Source organism: Camelus ferus, chromosome 11, assembly GCF_009834535.1.
Source record: "Camelus ferus isolate YT-003-E chromosome 11, BCGSAC_Cfer_1.0, whole genome shotgun sequence".
In the NCBI taxonomy this organism is placed as follows: Eukaryota; Metazoa; Chordata; class Mammalia; order Artiodactyla; family Camelidae; genus Camelus; species Camelus ferus.
The window spans coordinates 23,938,696-23,959,678 of record NC_045706.1 but is presented as its reverse complement, the minus strand read 5'-3'; the positions used below and the strand labels follow the sequence as shown (position 1 = coordinate 23,959,678).

The following is a 20,983-nucleotide window of genomic DNA, read 5'->3' as shown; positions in this document are numbered from 1 at the left end:
GGCCTAGAAAGAAGTTGTAAATGTCATTTAAAAAAAATACCGAAATTCTGTTGACATATTAAGGGAAAAGTCCCCTGGATCGAGGAGGAAGAAACAAAACAAGACCTGGGCTAGTGCATGTTTTGGGTTCATCTGCAGGGCACTCTGAAGTACAGCTCACACCTACGGGCTCAGCCTGCTGGAGGTGCTCTGCATGCAGGTGAAACCTCTGTGAGCCGGATCCTCGCTCCTGCTTGGAGAAGGAAGAAAGGGGATGTGGGAGGGATGTGAAAAGAGGACGGGCACGAGGTTGGGGGCATGGAGAGTGATACCCAGGAGAACCTTCCACTAGCTCAAAGCTCTCCGGGTAGGCAGGTCTCTGTTATGACTAAGGCTAGAGATGGGGTTGAAACTGCTGATCTCTGCTTTGAAAGGAAATTCTAATGCAGTGTAACTTTAATTAAACACACACATGCCATGTTTTACAGAGGCGATGTCTTCAAACACCTGAAACTACAACAGCCGAGGAGAGCTGTGGTTTGGGGTTTGCATTCAGGTCTGCAGGTGGAGGATGGATTGATTTCTCTACACCTTTTTCTGGCTGTAAGCCAGGTCCTTTGTTCACTATTTTCTAGACACCCAGGGAAAGGAAGAGTCCCAGGGCTGGATCTTATGTACGAGCAGAGGCCCCGGCAACCCTGGCCTAGCCCCAGGGTGCAGAGGGGGGCTGCCTGAGGGGGCTGCAGGTTTTCCCTCCCTGACATTGTTCAGTTTCTCCTCTTTCCACTTTCATCTACTTGACATAACCGGGTCTCTTCTCATCACTCCTCTGGACTGTGGGGCTCTCTGCAGGCAGAGTTTCCAAGATTGATGTTCTCCTTCCACTTCTAGTGCCCTTTACCTCCGCTCTGCTCTTGACAGTTTACTATGAGAACCTGTTTTAATTACACGATGGGCTGCCTCCTTGTCAGCCAGGCAAAGAAAGACCTGTTCTGAACTCTCCTGAAGGCCTCAAAAGCCAACTTCCACACCCACAGCAGGGGACTGCCCGTCCTTGTAAAGACTGCACGTATTTGCCTTCAGAATATCCAGCAGAATGAGAGCCTGAAATCCATCCCAGGAATCACTAACTTCCATCTTCTCAAAGCCTGTGTTTAAGCTACTCAGCTGAGGCGAAGTGGTACACCTGCCTGACTGGTCCAGGGGGCGTAGCTCACCACCTAGCAGCTCTGTTCCCTCGGCTCCCCACTCAAGGGTTATTTATCAGCAGAGGACAGGTCTCTCAAATGCATTTTGATTAAACACACACAAAAACACAATGCAAATAGAAGCTCTGTTTTTAAACATCTGAAACAGTAACAGAAATTCCAGGTCTTTTTTTTTTAACTTTTGTACATCTGCTTTCAGGGTCATTAGAGCTGTGGTGACATACTTGACCCACTTAACCTCTGATCATTTTGGTAGCTCTGCCCGTCACTGATCAGCTTTCAGAGGGTAATGGGTGGGGAGGGCAGAATGGGAGAATGGAATAGGAATTTAGGGAATTTTAGTCATCTTTACCCAGAATCTCTGTCTGAAAGTGATCTTGTGGACATTTTTCTTTTTTAAAAATTTTAATTAATTTATTTAAAACATTGTTGTGGGGGGAGGTGATTAGGTTTATTTATTTATTTATTTAATGGAGGTACTAGGGATTGAACCCAGGACCTCGTGCATGCTAGGCACACACTCTACCACTGAGCTACACCCTCCCCTGCTTATGGACATTCTTCTAGTGAAGTCGTTCACTTTTAGGAATACTTCAAGTGTTAATTAATATGAATCATTAAAATGCCTGCTCTTGAAATAAGCAATGCAGTAAAAAAATTCTACCTAAGTGACTCTTTACAGTGAAAACCAAGAAACTGGCTGAGTGGGCAAGAGCTCAGGTCAAAGGCAGTACCTGAGAGGGACATGGTCAATCAGTGCCTCACAATGTAAAGCATTTCCACAGAAAACTCCACGACCTTTCCCCGGTCCCCAAAGGTTACCATTAAAGGACAATAGACAGCAGATTCCCTTCTTAATTAACATTTTTATTAAATAACTCATTTCAAATAATGGTTAAATTCTCTAAATTTATATCATTCTATTAACCATAATCTAATCTCATTAACCTTGAAATCCCAGTCTTAACTACCCAATTCTATACACCATGGTACTATCTACTCAACTAATTAAGTGACCTTCAAACTATTTCTCCTCCGTATAAAATCATTATTTTTCTTGCTCACGGTTCTTTGTTGGATCTCTCTTGATATCATTTCCTGTGAACCTGGTTGCTGAAGGTCCCTGATCAGGGAAGAACTTTCTAACAAAATCAAACCATACATGATGGTCTCATTTGATTCCTGCCTCCCCGCATCCTCCAACTGTCTGATAGCTCACAGCCTGTTGTTCAGCCTAAAGATCCTGTGACTTCAAGGGAACTCCATTTCTGTGGTAGTTAAACAGCTGGAACACATAGCTCTATCCTGTCGCCTCTGCCTGGCTGGCTGGGGAAGGGTAGGGGCCAGGACGAAAATGACCAGAGCTCCCTCCCATCTCCAAGCTCCTCTGAGGAAGCACCCTTGACTTGAATGCCTCTCCTCTAAATACTGATTCTGGATAACTCTAGCCACTCCTTTTTATATCCCTAGGGCTGGCTGAAGAAACAAGAGCCTCACGGTTAATTCCGGCTTTGCTTTCTTTTCCTTTCGACACTCGGGCCAAGTGAAAAAAGGTTACAGAGCTGTCAACCACCACTTTCTCAGGAATGTGCACACAAAGTGCGTTTATCTGCTTAAGCCCCACCTTTAGAGTCCCCAACCTCAAGATGCTCTCTACTTTCCATATTTGGGTTCTAAACCATTTAGAGAGGCAGAGTCCTCTTGCTGAAGTGGTTTGTACAAACCCAGGAAAGCTACTCTCTTTTCCTGGGCCTCATCTTCCCCAGAATTACCTTAGGCCTCATGAGGACCATCTTATGCATAACTGAGGGAAATACTTTAGGCAGAGTTTGATTTTTGTTTAGAAGTGAGAAGCTAAATAAAATGATCAGAGTTTACCTGTTCAAAACATCCTGGGTTGTGGTATACTGGTTGGACCAGCTTGTAAATTAAGCTGAAAAATGCCCACTTAACAACTCAAAACCTGATATACATACGCATCTGTGATTCCAATATTACAGAGGAGACTTGAGAAGAATGAAACTAGCAGGTCATCACTTTCTTTGTGGAGTGGGATTAGGGGAAAGAAAAGAACTTTTCAGTTTTTAATTTTATATAGTACCTTGATATGATTAACAATGAGAACATATTGCTTTTATAACCACAATCTAAGAAAGAAAAAAGTAAGTAAATAAGACTTAACATCTGCCTAAATCTCAGAGACTTACAGAGCTCTGGCTTCCATTGTGGGGATGCAGCCGAGGTGATCTCTGGCTACTTGCCAGACCTTCCACAACATACACCCACACCCACACACACACACGTGAACCAAGAGCTTCTGAGGGGCAGCTATCGGGAGAGTCTGGAGCAGGGGGTGCTTGTTTTGTGCTGACTGGTCTGCCCTCAGATCTAGAGGCCACGCAAAGAAATGGGCTGTGGTTGTTAGTGTAACAACAACAAAAACAGATGGAACAACTGAGATAATTCTAGGAAGTGATTATTTGCTTGAAGTAAAAGCCGTTAGGCAGCTTTAAGACAAATCAGTGTCAAATGACTGAGGGCAGAGGGAGGGAGAATATCAGAAAGGAAATGGAAAGATTTTTAAAAACGAGGCATGTGGAACATGGATGGGTGCTTCAGAATCAAGATGTGGTCCTGGAGGGTTGACTCCAAGTGTCAGCTGGTTGGAGGCTGCTTGAGAGGAAGCATCAGAGCTGAGAGTGTTTACCATTCTTTGAGGATACAGCCTCTCAAGCTGTCTGGGTTACAATCATTTTCTGCCCTAAATTAGTATCAATGGGGGGGAGCATGCTCTTTCACTACCCAGTTCCTCAGTATAAAGCACAAGGCTTTCTGTTGGCAGAAGCCTTTCCATGGGAGACCAGCCTGAAGTAGCGGGAAATAGACAGCAACCCTGAGGTCAGTGGAGACAGCCAATAGGAAAAACAGGACACTTCTAGGATAACCAGTGTGCATAATTGGTGGCTCTGTTACCTTGGAAGTACCAGTATTTAGCACCCATAATACCAGACACAACACCAAGCCCCCAACTCAATCATCAGAGAATGCTAGCATTAAAAAGCACTTTTGAAGTCTTCTGTTCTGACCTCCTCCCCAATGGGGTAAAGCTTGTTGCTTGTGTGGGCTGGTTTATCTGTGGCTTTTCTGGAACAGTTAATGAGATCAGATTGGTTGCTAAGTAGAAAAGAACCCAATTCCTCCAGGCCCTTCACATCCGGGAATGGCTCATCTGCCCATCAAAGGCTATTTGTTTCATACCTTTTTCTATCTAGATCTGCCCAACCAATGAGACAGACTACCTTGGTTGCTGTGTTGCCAGGTGACCAAGCGCTCCGGTAACCTCACCTGAACGCCCTCTCCTGTGAGAGCTGAGCAAGACTGGATCTGCCAGACTCGGTCGCGGATGGTGTGCAGATTCAGTCCTTCTGCAATTTCAGAGGCAGGGGCCGCCGTGAGCAGATCCTGCTTGTTAGCAAAGATGAGCACTGGCACACAACTTAGCTTTTCTTCCTCCAGTAATTCAGCTAGTTCCTGGATTATTGGAGAATAGATGGGGAGGGAAGAATGAAATCTATGATATTTAACCATGCATTTCTAGTTAGAAAAAAATCAGAAGAGTTAATCTGATCAACTAGCAACTTTTAAAGGCAGTGGTTCTCCAACTCAAATCTGGGGAATAACCCCCAGGCAGATTCCTGGGCCCACCCCAGAGATGCTGACTTTGAAAAGCCTGAGTCAGGGCCCAAGAATTTGCATTTTTAGCCAGGGATTTAATTTTTAACCTTCACAGTATTTCTGTTATAGGGGATTCACAGATCATATTCTGAGAAACACTGTTCAAGGGAGCACACCAGTTGTGGTTAGAGACTTAAAACTTACCCAAGGTTATTATCTGCAAATAACTTTCAGTGCACATATAACACACACATATACACTTATACCTACACATATACGTATGTATATATACATATATATTTTAAAATTTAAATTGAAAATAACAATTGCTTAAGAGATTATAATTTTGTTTCATGAATCCCTGTCTCCAAAATATGCATGCATGTACATCACACTTCATCAAACTCACATCCTAAAGTAACTGCATTAGTCCATGTGGCAAGGTCTCTGATTTTTAGGTTATTGGTTGAGGTCTAAACTGTATGTTGATTCTGTCTGCACTAAGTACAGGAGAGGATATATACTCACCTAATTGCTAGGACCCACCTCTTTTCCACTAAACCCACATTTTAGCTGCTTAAGACACTGGGGCTGTCAAAGAGAACTGGATCATTGAAGGGGCAGATCCCCATCTGACCCCCTTCATATCCAAGCTCATGATCAGCATTGGTTCACATGAGTGATGATCCAGAAGTCATCAAGGTATGGAAGGGAGAAGGACTGTCTCTAGGAGTCTGGAGAGTTCTCAAACTAATTTCCAGGGAAAAGGAACATAAACATGGGGACTGCTACCTTTGGAAGGCCACCTGTGGTAGTTTAGGACACAGGCCAAGGACTTCACAATGAAATGTGAGCACGCTTCTCCAAAAACGTCCACTGTACTATCTGCTTCTTGTCAGTGCACTCAGTCTGGCTACCGTGGTCTATACCCATTGCTTCTCTATTTAAAATTGTGTACACAAATCGCATTGTGTCATCATGTTGACATGCACTCTGCATTTAAAGCCATATTTGGGTTCAAAGTATACCTATCTGTTGACTTGGAAAGAAGAGCAGCTTAGTCTTGGCTTGCGCGTTTCTTCCTACCCCTTCTAGTTTGTCCAAGTTACCCCTGGATCAATTAGGCTGGTATTGAAAAACACACATAGAAATGCTAAGTGAATTGTTCCTCAGGTGCATTTCTATGTGGCCTGGGAAGAAACCTGAAAAGCTTTTGGGCATGGGGTAAGTTCCATTTGCTTATGTCTTGTTTATATGACTTGATTAAAACTAAAAGGCTTTAAACAAAAAACTGTTTAAAGAATTCTCAACTAATTTCTTTTTAGGCAACTGGTATTTTGCCTGCTTGGCAGAATGACTGTCTTGTTTAAACTGAAAAGGTTAAACAAAAAATACTTCCCTCACTCTTATACATTTACAGAGTAGATTAATGAACACCCAATTATTTGGGGAATATGTCAACAGAACAATTATTTACCTGACCCGTCTCTTCAAATCTTTTTCTGTCTGCACTGTCAATTACATATATCTGTAAAATAAAAGAAGAAAGTTACTTCAATAGGCAGACATGGAAAAAGACAGGGCAACTTCTACAGAAGGAGCAGATGATCCCCAATCAGATTTCACACTGGCACAGCATATAGAAACTGAGATGGTAATTCTTAGCTCATCTATGGATGCAAAATAAACCAATTAATTAATTAATTAGATGGGGATGCCCAGAAGATACCTTCAGCAAAGCTCCAAAGTAGGAAGTCAGGAGAGCCAAGCAGGATAAAAATAGCTACATTTAATGGGCTCTCACTCAACATTCTTACTGGGTTTACCCTATGAATCCTCATTATCACTCTATGAGATAGATTTCATTGTTATCCCATTTTAGACATAAATAAACGTAAGCCCAAAGGCACTAAGTAACTTGCTGAAGTTACAGCTGGTACATGACAAAATGGGGGTTCAAACTCAGGCATAACAGTAAAGTCCATAGTTACTCTTTAACACTGTGCTGTACTGTGTCCCAAATTGTCAGGGAGGGATGGTGTTTTGAGGCATTTACAAATCCTATAGTCCTCAAACAGCATCACTCTGTAAGTAGTATTTTTCAGTATTAACTGCACGCTGTCTTCAGGTACTGGGAGAGGAGACCCAGTGATCTCCATCCCATTCCTACCTGCTCAGGCTGGGAGGTTAAGATCAAATCCTTGAAACAGCAAGGGCATAGGCTTTGCTAGAGTAAGAGAGGTTTTGAGATTTACTGTAAATTACAAATCCCAAGCTTTCTCTCCCTCCCATGACTGAATTTTATTTATTGGATAAATAACATTATAAAAACAATAAGGGAAATATGGTAAGACCAAAAAGAAAGAAAAACCACCAATAGTTACAGAACCCAAGCACATTATTTTAATTTCCTATGAAAGTTTCCTTCTAATTCTTCTTCACATGAAAATTAAAAAAGAAAATTAGAGATATAATTTTGTGGTCCTTTTTTAAATCAGTATATTAAATGTTTTCCCAGTTGCTAATCTTAAAAATTATCAAAATTTCAAACTTTCTTTGAAGAAGTTAGAATTGTTATTAAACTAACGGTGTAATGGAAACGCTCTTTTGAAAAATATGTTCATTTAAAAACCACATGAAAAACAATCTTCAACTACCATTTTTATGTGTCTTAAAGTCTTGTGCTACTCTGAAAACTTGCTCTCTTTTGAAAGAAAAAAAAATTAAAATTCCTTTGCTTAATGCACTATCATATAGAGTCACTAGTGCAAAATATTATACTGTTTTGGTCTCAGTATTTTTTTTTTTGCAGCCTTATTATTGCTGTTGTTGTTAATATTGCTCTGACTCAATGTCAGTGCACACCACAGAGACACAAAATCTGATACTGGCTGGGGAGTCACCTTGGAGAACATGGTGGTACCTTAGTTTCCACTGGTGGGGCTCACATTTGTAAAGGAGCAGTCATTCCATAAACATAGATGCAGAAAGAAGGGATGCAATAGGAGAGTGAGCCCAATCCAAAAGGCCTGATTAGAACTACTTGGGAGTCCACAGTGTATTAGGATGAGCTTCACTCAGACAAGAGTGCGAGACAATGTGACGGAGGGAGGAAGGGTCAGGTGATCACTGGGAGGGTGTTCAGGGCTCAGAGGGCTCCAGAAAGGCTGCGTGCAGATCACTGGGCAAGAAAGGAATTTCAAAGCAGGAAAAAATGTGCTTGGGAGTGAAGGGCGTCAATAAGAAGATAAAGGAAGAAGAGGCTGAGAATGCAATTAAAGATACAATTAAGAAATCGATGTTTGATATGATGAAAAACAGACAGTTGAGAGAGAATAATGAGGAATGGAAAGACGGTTTTAATAGGAGGCAAGAAAGATGATCAGTCAAATACCGGAGGCTGAAGGCCAATGAGAAGAAAGTTTTAACTTTTTCTTTAATTACTTGCTATTTATTGCTTTGACATAAAATTTCACTAGAAACATTTTCATTGAAAGATTCAAAAGGAGGATTTTCCTCAATTATACATAAATTCTTCCTATCCTTTAGCGTTTTTCTCACATAACTTTTATAGAATTTGAAAATTACTGCACAGTAATTCCAGGAGGAAGGCTATAAAACAACTGCCCCATTTATTACAGGGGCCAAGTGAAAAAGTCGTAAGCACAAGCTAGTCTGGTGATCTCACAAACTTGTTTTTATGCGGTGGCATTCGCTTCTGGTTAGCCCCTCAAGGTGCTGCCCAGTTTCTTCATGCAAGTGTCTGTTTTCTTCTGGTCAAGAGCTAAGCATAAGGAGAGTGTCTTTTTCTTTCTTTTTTTTTTTTTTTGGTTAATAATATAGGTATTAATCTAGCAGTGTAAAATTTTTTTTTAAAAATTTAATCCAAATACAAATAACCGATTAAAAATACTCAGAAAGTATCAGAGAAAGTTAGATATGGTGCTTCTGACTGATCTTAAAACATTATGGACCTTCAAAACTTAACTTTCATGAACCTATTCTAAAATGAACTTATCATCCATGGCACTCAGAATGAGAATGAGGCTTTAAGCAAAGCCAATTCATATCTTCCTTGGCAACTGCTTTGAAATTTTTACTTGGTTGCAGGAGGAAGACCTAGAGAAAAAGATTTTTTCTGGATGGAAGTTCAGCCAACTTTGGATTATCCGGAGACTGATCGTCCAGCCTGTGAATGGAGGACTCTTTGATTCTCCTCTTGCTTCTGGTACTCCTCCCTCCTACCGCCACCTTTTGGCCATTTTATTGCTCCTAAGTATTTCTCCACTTGAGGGGTAGGTGGAGATGAGAAGAAATGACACGAAAAAGTGTGACTTTTTATTGACTGCTTGAGCAGAAGTCTAAGAGGAGGTTGAAACTGACAAATGAGTTTTCTGGATAACTTGCAGTTTTCAATTATTTGTGCTCTAGTAGTACTGATGATCAAGCGTGAGTGATGTTATGGAAAAAATACAAGACATGGTTGTTCGAGTTCTGTCGCACTTAATATCCTTTGGATATGGAAATGATGACAACCTACTTTGTTTACATTATGTTGTGTTTAAACACAAAACTAGTAATGATAAAGTAAATGGAGTTTGATAGTAAGATGAATATATAACTTCCAAAAAATGATGTTTTTTTATCTATCAAAAGGCTGTTATTTCCTGGCATAAGAGAAATGGAAGACATCCTGTCTCCTCCCTTCTGCCATACCTCAGGGTTAATTTCTTAGTCACTTCCCTCAAATTAATAAAGCTGAAGTCAGATGTTCTCAATGTCATCATCCCTGAGAATAACTCTGGCACTTTTAGGAGTTGCTCTGCCTCTTTCAAAACTCTAGAGAAACATAATATTCTAAAGTGGGATTGGCACTCTTTTTCTATAAGGGGTCAGGTAGTAAATATTTTAGGCTTTTTGGCCCACACCATTGATTGCTTCCACAACTACTGAACTTTGCTGCCATAGTGCAAAAGCAACTGTAAAAAACATGCAAACAAATGGACGTGGCTGTGTTCCAAGAGAACTTTATTTATGGACTCTAAAATTTGAATTTCATATCATTTCCACGTGTCATGAAATCTTACTCTTCTTTGATTTTTTTCAACCATTTAAAAATGTGAAACCATTCTTAGCTCATGGGCTATACAGTAACAGGAGGCAGGCTGGATCAGTTTGTCGACACCTGCTCTAAAGCAGGAATCTATTAGGCACTCTAGGGGTAACTGAAGAAGAGTTAACCAGGCAATGAAATGTGTCAAGCCTCAACCCTGCTCTTCTAGGCAGCGTGGAGTCTAGGATAATAGGTCTTTTCCACCAAAAATGGAAGACTATTAAATACAGACAAACAAACAAATAGAACCCATCCACCACTGCCACTCCAAGCTGCTACAAAATGGGCAGAGAGGGCTAAGAGTCATTGGTTTTTAGAATCTAATCCTGGGGACCCAGCTGCTCCCCAAGACTTGTTTAATCTGAAATGGCACTGGAATATAACAAAAGGATGAGTCCAAAGTACTGTCTGTCACAGGCAGCATTATATAGCTGGAGAATGCCCCTCTAGGGATACTCTGAACTGATTTTTGCTGGATTGTATGATAATTCCTGCACGCTCTCAGCGAATGAGAAGTGTGGAATGCAGGGTCAGATGACAACTCCCTGGCAGTCTACCCTCAAGGTGTTAGGGCTTATGATTTAAAATTACCCCGACCTGTAGACCAGAAGGTTTCTGAGGCCTCCTTATGGAACCTCACAGTCATCAATGTCCTTATTGACAGCTCTTATGTGGACGTTTCTTTCAAAGTACCGCATCCAGCAAATGAACAGATAGAACTATGATTTCTCTCCATCACCTGCTTTTTCTAACTCTTGACTCAAAAAGCAAAAGAGAACCTATAGCTTTTTCTTCCCCTAGTTTTGCTGAGATATAAATGGCATGAGTCCTGTTTAAGGTGTGCAGCATAATGATTTGACTTGAATCCATGGCTTTTGTATATTAACCGTATATCCTGCAAATAAGCCTTGCTATAATCACTTACTAGTTCCAAGAGTTTCCCTCTTGATTTTTGGGGTCTGAAAGAGTTTTAATGTTCAGTTTTTTGAAAATGTAGTTTCAGATTACTATTTAGGGACTGATGTCTACATTTCAAGTATTTGTGAGTGAAATAATACATACGATGGCTTGGATTTGCTTTAAAATACTTTAAAAAAAATTGGTGGCAGGGGAGATGAAACAAGATTGCCAAAACTGAAATTAAGGAAGCTGGATGATGGGTAGGTATCTGGAGTTTCATTACACTATTTTTTGACCTTTGCATAAATTTGAAAATTTTAAAAATTATATTTCAAAAACAAACACATTATTTGACATTACAGAAGTTTCTTTCCATATTAAAGAGAAATTTTCCTCTCCCCCCCCCCAGCATTTCTCTTCTATTCCCCTAGAAGAAACTATATAATACATTTTGGCAGAATAACTGGTTGAACAGATTAATGGATGGATGGATGTGTCTCATCTTTTTTCTTCTTATCCATTTAAACCTTCAAACTGGCACCAGGAATATATTGGAACTGACCTTCACCAAAGGCCAGAAATATGATAAGCCTGTATGACACCCATCTCAGGACCTCAAATTTGTTTATTGATTTGATGATAGCACCATTTAATATTTTGCTATTATTCTCCATTTGAGAATCGTGATATGTAAATTAACTCACTATTTCTCATAAACCCTCTGTGAAGCAGATGCTCTACCCAGTTCACAGAATTAATGAGCCCCTGGACTTGACCACAATGGTACAGAATCATAGAACCTCAGAGTTGGAAGGGAATTTAGAAGTTGTAGAACTTCTCCTTCTTCCTCATGTCAGAAACAATTTATAATAATTATCCATTGTATTTATTTGGTACTTTTCTAAGCTCTGGGGATACAACAGTTGAAAAAAAAAATAAAAGAAAAACTAAGTTCCTATCTTCTTGGAGCTTCCATTCCAGTGAGGGAGAAAGGTAGTAAAAAAAAGTATGTCTGAAGTGAGGGACGCGAGAATATCTAAGGAAAAAGAATTCTGGCATGGAAGCAGTGATGACAAAGGCCCCGAGGTGGGAGCACGCAAGTGTTCAGGAACAGCAAGGACCAGAGTGGCTGGCCCTGGGTGACAGGGGGCAGAGGAGTCAGAAGGCAGGGGCCTTGTGGGCCACTGTGAGAACCCTGGCTTTTGTTCTGAGATGGGAAGCTTATGTTTTAATAGGATCACTACAGCCATAATGTTGAGAAGAGACTTCAAGGAGGCAAGGCAGAAGTGAGGAGACCAGTTAGAATGATGGCGATAATCAATGCACGGTGGCAGTGGACGTGGAGAGAAGTGGGGAGGTTCTAGATAGACCCTGAATTGGCTGATGGAGCTGATGCGGGGAGTGAGAGGAAAAGGAGCCCAGGCTGAGTCTGGTGCTTTGGGGTGAATGGGGCTGTCACTTACTGAGAAAACTGAAGGAGAAGCAGGTTTGGGCAGGGGCAGATGAAGACTGGAATTTAGTTTTGGACACGTTGAGGTTGAGGGGACTTACAAGTCACCGGTGTGGAGATGTCAGATAGGCAGCTGGTTATATATGAAATCGAGTTCCAGGCTGGAGGTAACAGTTTGGGATTCACCAGGTGGGGGTTAACGCCCTGAAACTGGATGAGGTCACCTCAGCAGTGATTAGAGAAAAGCACAGGCCGGGACTCAGGGGGCCCTCCCATACCTGGAGGCTGGGAGACAAGGAAAAAATAGCAATGGAGATGGAGGAGGAGGAGCTAGTGAGACAAGAGGAAAACCAGGATAGAATGGTACTCTGGAAGCCAAGGAAAGACAACGCCTCAAGGATAGCACTACAGCGTTGTTAAATGTGCTGATATGCCAAGTAAGGTGAGTAGTGAAAACTGAACACTGAACTTGGCAACGTGGCTCTTCAGGGAGGCTGAATGGAGGGTTCCGAGGGACTGGGGGGAGAGAGAAGACAGACAGCACAGAAAACTCTTTTAAGGAGTTTTGTTGGAAAGAGAGGCTGAGGAATGGGACAGTATGTAGAGGGGGATGTACAGTCAAGACAGGAGTTTTTTGTTTTTAAACAAAAGAAACTACAGGATGTGTGCCTGCTGGCAGGAATGAGCTGGTCACGTAGAAAGAGACGCATAGGAAGCAGCAGCAGAGAGTGACACTATTTGAGATTCCAGGTGAGTCCTATTGGTAAGGAAGATACTGACCTGTATTTGCAATTTATTGTCCATGGCCATAATTAAACACAAACTTTCAGTTAGAGGTTAATGAAAATTATATACAACTTTTTTTTCCTATGCAAGTTCATGAGTGGCCCTGGTTTGAGGGTATGATCATGAGAGTGAGTGGCTGAGGTGGGGTGGATGACAAGATTACTAGAGGGGAGGTGGCAGAGCTGAGGTATTAACAAAATCTCCCAGAACCCTGACACAGTCTTAGAGAACAGGGCGGGGAGCTGGGAGCTAAAATCTCGGCCTGTGCCTGATGATGCTGCCTGAGCTGGGGAACCCCCAGCGAGTGAGGCGGCTTCTTCTACTTCTGGACAGTTTACGATTACTAGAAACTTCTTGCTTATTCTAAGTTAAACCCTACCACCTAATACTCCTCAAACTGCTCCTTGCCCAGTCCTCTAGAATGATTCACAATGAAGCTAATCTCTCTGACTTGAGATAGTTCTTGAAGCAACTGGAGATGGTTCCAAGTGTTCTCTTTTCCAGGAAAGATATCATCAGGTCTTTCAACCATTCCTCATACATCATGGGTTGTCTCCAGGCTTTCACTATCTTGGTTGCTCTCTTTGGGATACACTTGGTTTGCTGATTTCCTTGGCTGATGAAGTCAATGGTACAATCTTCTGACTTCTCTTCTGCTGTTCAAGTCACTATGGTAATTAATAAATACTTTGTTTGCCAAGGGTGTGGTCAAAACATTGTTACTGAGCAGCAAAACATCTTATACAAGTTACACAAAGCTCCACAATCTGGAGCCTTCTGCTAGCCCTAAATTCACAGTGACTGAGAACAACGTTACAGCAATGGAATTGTTGACAAGAAAAGAACATGACAGTGTTCATGACAGAAAAGGCTATGAACTGATGCATCAGAAGGAGTACTTACCAGAATATCAGTGTTTTCAAAATAATTCCTCCAGTATGGTCTGATTTTTCTCTGTCCACCAATGTCCCATACATTCAGTTTAAAACCTTGTGATTGTACACTTTTGATGTTAAAGCCCTGAAACAAAAAGACCAAGCTGTATTAGGCTTTGAGAACATAACTGACAAAGTTACATTTAACAGCTATGTTATTTATTAATTCTGAGATAATCCACCAGATGTGACACTGATGATACTGAAAACAGTTTGCTCTGATAAGGAAGAAAGAACTGTATCTATATGTGCTTTCGTCATTCAGTGTTGAGTCAGTGTTGATGACGTCACAGTGAGTACACACACAGACACGAAACTGCTAAGGACGACTTGGTATGAGATCTGATCGAGGGGGAGGGTATAGCTCCAGTGGTAGAGCACATGCTTAGCATGCACGAGGTCCTGGGTTCAATCCCCAGTACCTCCTCCAAATAGAAATAAATTAATAAACCTAATTACCTCCCCCTCATAAAAAAAAATGAGATCTGATAATCAACACACTCTGAAAGTCCTCAGGGTGGTAAAATTTAACAGGACGTTACATGCAGCTAACAAAAACCCACAGCTGAATCTGCAGACTCAACAGAATAGAAAAAAAATGTTAAGTTTAAAAAGAGGCAAGAGCTACAATCTGAAAGACTGGATTCTTAAAGAGTAACTCGAAATTAAAAGAAATTTCCTCAAACGGATTGATCAGGCAAAAGGAGGAGCTGAACTCAGGAAGTGAGTGGGGAGGCTGGTTTGTAACTGCAGTCGCAGCCTGTGAGGAAGGCAGTCCTGCTGGGACAGCATGTTTGAGCTCTGAAGTGGTTACAGGTGGTGATGAGAACAAACAAACATGCAGGCATTTGAAACTTCTTTAATAAGTATCTCTGATGAACTTGAATAGAAAAAGTATCTGTTTTCAGGACAGTGACTCAAAGTGGAACTTCGGGGAAGGTGAGCCCATCGAGCAGGCAGAATGGTGAGCTGGAAGTTAGTGTGCAAAGAAACTAACAAGCCCTTTGGGTTTGAAGAGAAGGCATTTCATGAACAAGAATTGTTTAAAAATCTTCTACACGTTACTATATACAAAACAGATAAACAACAAGGTCCTGTATAGCACAGGGAACTAAATTCAACTTCTTGTAATGACATATAATGGAAAAGAATCTTTAAAGAAAATATACGTATGTATATTTAAAACTGAATTGCTTTGCTGTACACCTGAATCTAACATTGTGAACTGACTACAATTCAGTAAAAAATAAAATTGAGGGGGAGGGTATAACTCAAGTGGTAAAGCACATGCTTAGCATCACAAGTCCTGGGTTCAAACCCCAGTACCTCCTCTAAAAATAAATAAACCTAATTATCTACCCCCCCAAACAAATTAAATTAAGTTAAAAAAAAATCCTCCTGTAAGAAAAACAGAGTGAAATCAGGATTTGAAAAATCCAGTCAACAGCTTGCTCCCACAGAAGTGACATTTCACCCGGAAGAGGTGGAGTTAAGTGGGTCTGGGGATGCCACCATATACACCCACCTCTTTGGGCAGCTCGCCAGGGCTGTTGCCTCGCACAGAAGGACAACCCACAGTACCACTGGACGGGAACACCGCCACCCAATTTCCACTGTGGATAGTCACCAGAGAATAACTGGCGATGATGCTGACTACAGCGCCTCTAAAATGACAATGACTGAATAAATGAAAAGTTTAAAAACTTAGGGGAAGTAGCTTAAGTTTACTGTAAAAGGCAGCTTCATTCTGACTCATTGACAAAACCGCTTTTGTGTGTTTAAAAATTCTACACTAACTACAATATTAAATGTCAAACCCAGTAGCAACAAATCCTTTCTGAGATGAAGCAGGGAATAAATAAGAGTAAATCCTGGAGTTTGACCATATGTATCAACTGCCTTAAAATTCTGGATGGCATCAGACCCAAAAAATCTACCAATAAATTATTCTAAGGAAATAATAATGAATGGGTAAGAACATCTAGAGATGTGTATTGTATAAGTATTTACATATAAAACAATGAAAAAGACGATAGAAAACAGTATACTCTCCATGAGCCATTTTTATTCTTTATTTTAAATATACCACCATATAGGTGAAAAGAAAAAAACTGATAGGATATATTCTTAAATGTTAACAGTGGTTAGGTCTAACAGGCATTATAGGTGATTTCTAGTTTCTCAATTTTACCATTTATACTTCTAAATTTACTACAATGAGCATCTATTTCTTGTTCTAATATAAAACAAAAACACTATAAAAGTTTGTTTTTCAAGACTAGATATGAAACCTTGACATAATATGGTAACAGAGTCACCCATAATACATCAAACAAAGCCTGAGAGTTAGCATTGGAACTTTGCATCTACAACTTGGATTTCTTTTTCATGTTCGCAGCATGAAAGTCCTCATTTTAGTGGTGCTCTTAAGAGATACAGCCCATCAATGATACTGAAAAAACCTCTCGCCCTTCTTTTTCTGGCAGAAATCCTGACACATTAATATGTGTTTTTAGCCCTTCTAGGCTAGACTACTGTAATTTGCTCCTCCTAAGGCTATACATTAAATTTGTTCAGAAGCTGTAAAATTGCTCATTTGGTAGCAGTTGAGATGACTTTTCTGCAAAGAACTGCGGATCAGTAAGACTTGCAGGCCGTGAAGTACACACACCAGCACAGTCCTTTAAACCTGACACCAAGCTCTTATCACAGGACAGTGACAGAAAATGCTAAGTAAGTCTGGTTTTGCTAAAACCTCTAATGCTCAAACACTTTAATGTGACTAACACCAATACGGCTGTCCCTAGTTAGGAAACCCAAAGGCCTGGCCAAGGGTCAAGGTTTCTCAGGATTTCCTGCAGGGAACGAGGCCTACAGAAGCCCCCTAGAATGCTTCCAAGCCAGCAGCTGTCTCTGACTTTCATGCTGGGAGCATAACCATCCCTGTGTTTTGCTTGCTTAGCCTTAGGAAAGAGGAGGGTTGATGAGGCTGGATTAAAAAATATAGGTATTTTTTTTTTTTACTTTAAAAATGGACATATATTTGTATTTATTAAGTCTGAAAAATACACACTAAAAGTGTTTTTCTCACAGTCCTCTGGGTTTTTTTCTTTTATACTTTCTCTGTATTTTCTACATGTATTAATTTCAAAATCAGAGAAGATAAAGCTATTTCTAAAAAGGAATCACTTAACAGGAAACTATGTTCAATACTTTGTAATATACTATAATGAAAAGAAATTTTATATATATATATATATAGAAAGAGAGAGAGAGAGGTTTAACTGAATCACTATGCTGTACACCAGAAATTAATACAACATTGTAAACCGACTATACTGCAATTAAAAAATAAATAAATAAAATAAAGAATAGAGTCAGAGGGAGAAAATAAAAATGAAAAGGAATCACTTAGATCTGAGGGAACTGATTGTATCTTGATATGTATAGACATACATTTATTTAAATTATTTATTTTAAAAATTATTGTGAAACATATATAACATAGAATTTACCATTTTAATTATTTTTAAGTATGCAGTTCAGTGGCATTAAGTACATTCATACTGTTGTGCAACCATCACCGCCATCCATCCACAGAACTTTCTTCATCTTGTAATGCAGATTCTCTGGGCCCATTAAACAGTAACTCCCCATTCTTCCTCTTCCAGTCCCTAGTAACCACTATTCTACTTCCCGTATGTAGGAATTTGACTACTCTAAGTATTCCATAAGAAATAGAATCTCTTGATGTATTTTTTGAAATTTGAGATTATTTCTAAATTTTTAAATGTAGACTTTTCTCAGTAACAAAATTTACAAATGGATAAAACCCTACATCCCATTTTGTCTTTCACATTGTTATTATCATCTTCCGTGTGTCACACAAGCATCTGGGGCAAGGCCGTGCTCACCTGTGTAGGTGTGATGTGGCTGATGTCTTCAGATGCAAGCTGCTTCAGAAGAGTGGTCTTGCCAGCATTATCCAAGCCCAGGAGAAGGATTCTCACCTCCTGGTCTGGTGCACTTTTCAATTTGCGCAAAATTGAGAGTAAGCCCTTGAACAAACATGAAGAAGAGAGATTACTTTGGGGGCACTGATTTTGATATTACTGGATATCAGAACGTCTTCTCCCCTTGAAAAAAGTTCTTGGCTGTGGAGAGCTTACAGCATGATTTTCCACTTCAATGTCATTTATTCCATTTGCTTATACGTTTTGGTAGAAGTACTTTAGTAAATTCAGCAACTTAATAAATAACCTGGCTCATTCCTGCTCCTCCTATTAATCCAGCTTAGCAGTCCCCCCAAATCTCCTGGGAGTATGTTCTACTCACCAACTCATGTTCCTAACGCCCTGTGTATACACGTAGAGTAGTGCACTCCTCATATCAAACTATAGGGAGTTGATTTTTGTATTTTTCTACTTTCTACTAGAGTGAAGTTTCTTATGGGTAAGGACTACAGCTCCCATCTCCCACAATGCCTATCACTTAGTAGACAGACACTAGATGACAGCTGTTGAATTAAACAGAATAATCTACCCAAGTTAATGCAAGATTTTAAGGTACTATACAAAAAAAAATTCAAAAAGGTTGCATAAAATTGTATTTGGGCTCTCTGTTTAAGACTATTTCAGTTCTTGTTCAAGACTTCATCATCCAAAATACTCTACCATCACCTAACTTTCAAAAGACCCTTACAAGATAGCTGCATGGTATAGATTATCGATGTTTTTCAGATGAAGAACCTAATATAACAGAGAAGGTACAGAAATGAAAGGTCACTCTGGAAGAAAGAAACATCACAATTTAACCAGGGTATTTCTGACTAGTAATCTAATGTTTTTGGTTTTTGTTTTTATTACTATTCTTTCAATGGATGGAAATAAGCCATGTTGTTTTTTAGCTAAGAACAGAAGAAAAATCTTACAAGATAGTTATTTGTTCTGTCTTACAGCTGACAATCATTTTCCAATGAGGCATAGTTACATCAAGAATCAAATCCCAGATTTTAAAGGGCATATAATCTAATCTCCCAGCCTAAGCAGAAATTCCTTCAAACTGAGTCTTAGAATTATATAAAATGGCTATATTTTTTATCCACATCGCACCAGGCAATAATTTAAACCAGTCTGTTCACTAAGATCAAATGATAATTCTGTGAAATAATTTCCAACAATTGAGTCTTTGGACAATGATATGCAAATATGCATAATCATTAAGAATTCCTTTTGCTTCAGAGACCCTTTGTTTACCACTTCAGTACTATATTCACACTGACCACATTAACCTCTTTGTGCCTCAATTTTTGCCAGCAGTAAAACGGAAGGTTTTGTTTCAGACAGACAGACAAATTCTACCCCAAAAGATCTGGGGAAGAGAATGAATAGATTTGAAACAAACAAACCAACAAAGATAAGCAGGTCTTTTTTATGGCATGTTTTTTCCTTTGTTTTTATCTTATCCGGCCTTGAATTATTTGATACCACTCCTTTTTAAAACTCTATTTATGAGTAGTTTCCCTGGCTTCTATTAGCTACATTGCAATCACTCATTTATAATACCACCTTTCAGAACAGTTAAAATTAGAATCCTAAGATCCTTAGGGGACTGGTGATATAAAAAGGCTAAGAACAGGGAAAACACATTGTACTACTCCTGAGTCCCTGATTAGATGTCCTCATTACTCCTTCCAATAAAACTCTGAAACAACTGGAATTTATCACATTTGTGTATTAAATGATGGTACAGGTAAAGTTCTCATGCATCATTTATTAGTGTAGAAACTGAAAGAAAGTCTGTTCCCTGTAAAATAGTGTCAAGGTTCAAAATAAATGTTTTGGATTTTTCTCATGTGTCTCTTTAAAAGAATCAGTAAATACAAATACTGCTTTCTACAGGCTGAGAGTTTTCACACTCTCATTATATTTGAAATTATATGATTAAAAGAAAAACATAAATCTTAGTCATCTTAAAAGGAGAGAAGCAAAGCACAGGCGAGAAAGAAACCATTCTAACTACAGCTAAGCTTTATTAACCTAATGTCATAAAAAATAATACTTCTCCATTTTCAATGAGCAATCTTCCTCACCAGGAAACAATAACTTCACATGTTTCACCTTTACATGAAATTATAGAGAGATGGAAATTTCAGCTAATGTTTTCTTCCAGCAAAATGACAAATGGCATCTCAAGAATGGTCTAGGCAAGACAAATGCAAATACAATACAGCATCATATTAACCCAGCTCCTGAGGACAGGGGATCACAGGATTATCAGGGTTTGCTAAATAGGGAAGAGGATATTTATAGATATCAGGGTTCTGCCTGAAAGGTACAAAGTAAGCTGATTTAAGAGGCTGGACAAAAGAGCAGAATAAGTCTATTCTACACTTTTATCCATATATGTCTACAGTTTCTTTCAATGTCAAATGAAGGGAGACAGCCATTAGAAGTTAATTCTATTATGGGTCTGAGTTTTGCAGTATAAATACAAGAAAGTGAATTTTTAGTGTATTTTTGGTCAAAATAGCCACTCATTCATTTATTCATTCATTCATTTATATTAAACACCCATAACGTGCCCCAAGAACAACAATGAGCAAAACAGACATGATCTCTATGCAGAATTGTACTCCTATGACATTGAATAAGGGCAATTTAAGAAATAAGAACTTTAGTTCATTGTATAGTGTGTGTTATCAGCATCCATGCATACAAGTTATCTGCACCCTGGTGGACGGAATTGGTCTGACTCAGAAAACATTTAAACAAACTTTTCTACAGGCAAATCATGAATAGTGTGCTATTGACTATGGAAATTTTATCTGCCTCAAAATCAGCTTAAACTCAACTACTGGCAGAGGCATGGTGCACTGACCTACAATGATACAAACTAGGTCATTCAAAGAAACGGGTGGTGGAGAGGGAGAGAGGAA

At 39.7% G+C, this 20,983-nt stretch overlaps 1 protein-coding gene across 1 annotated transcript in view; it reads right to left on the bottom strand.

Annotated features, from left to right (window-relative positions):
• ARL3 (ADP ribosylation factor like GTPase 3) overlaps positions 1–20,983 on the bottom strand; it is a 28,248-nt gene that overhangs the window by 4,221 nt on the left and 3,044 nt on the right. Inside the window, exons 2-5 of the mRNA XM_032491025.1 lie at positions 17,961–18,104; positions 14,015–14,131; positions 6,340–6,390; positions 4,533–4,718 (exon numbers count right to left, since the gene is read on the bottom strand). Coding sequence (XP_032346916.1) covers positions 4,533–4,718; positions 6,340–6,390; positions 14,015–14,131; positions 17,961–18,104 — 498 coding nt within the window. The remainder of the gene's footprint in view (positions 1–4,532; positions 4,719–6,339; positions 6,391–14,014; positions 14,132–17,960; positions 18,105–20,983) is intronic.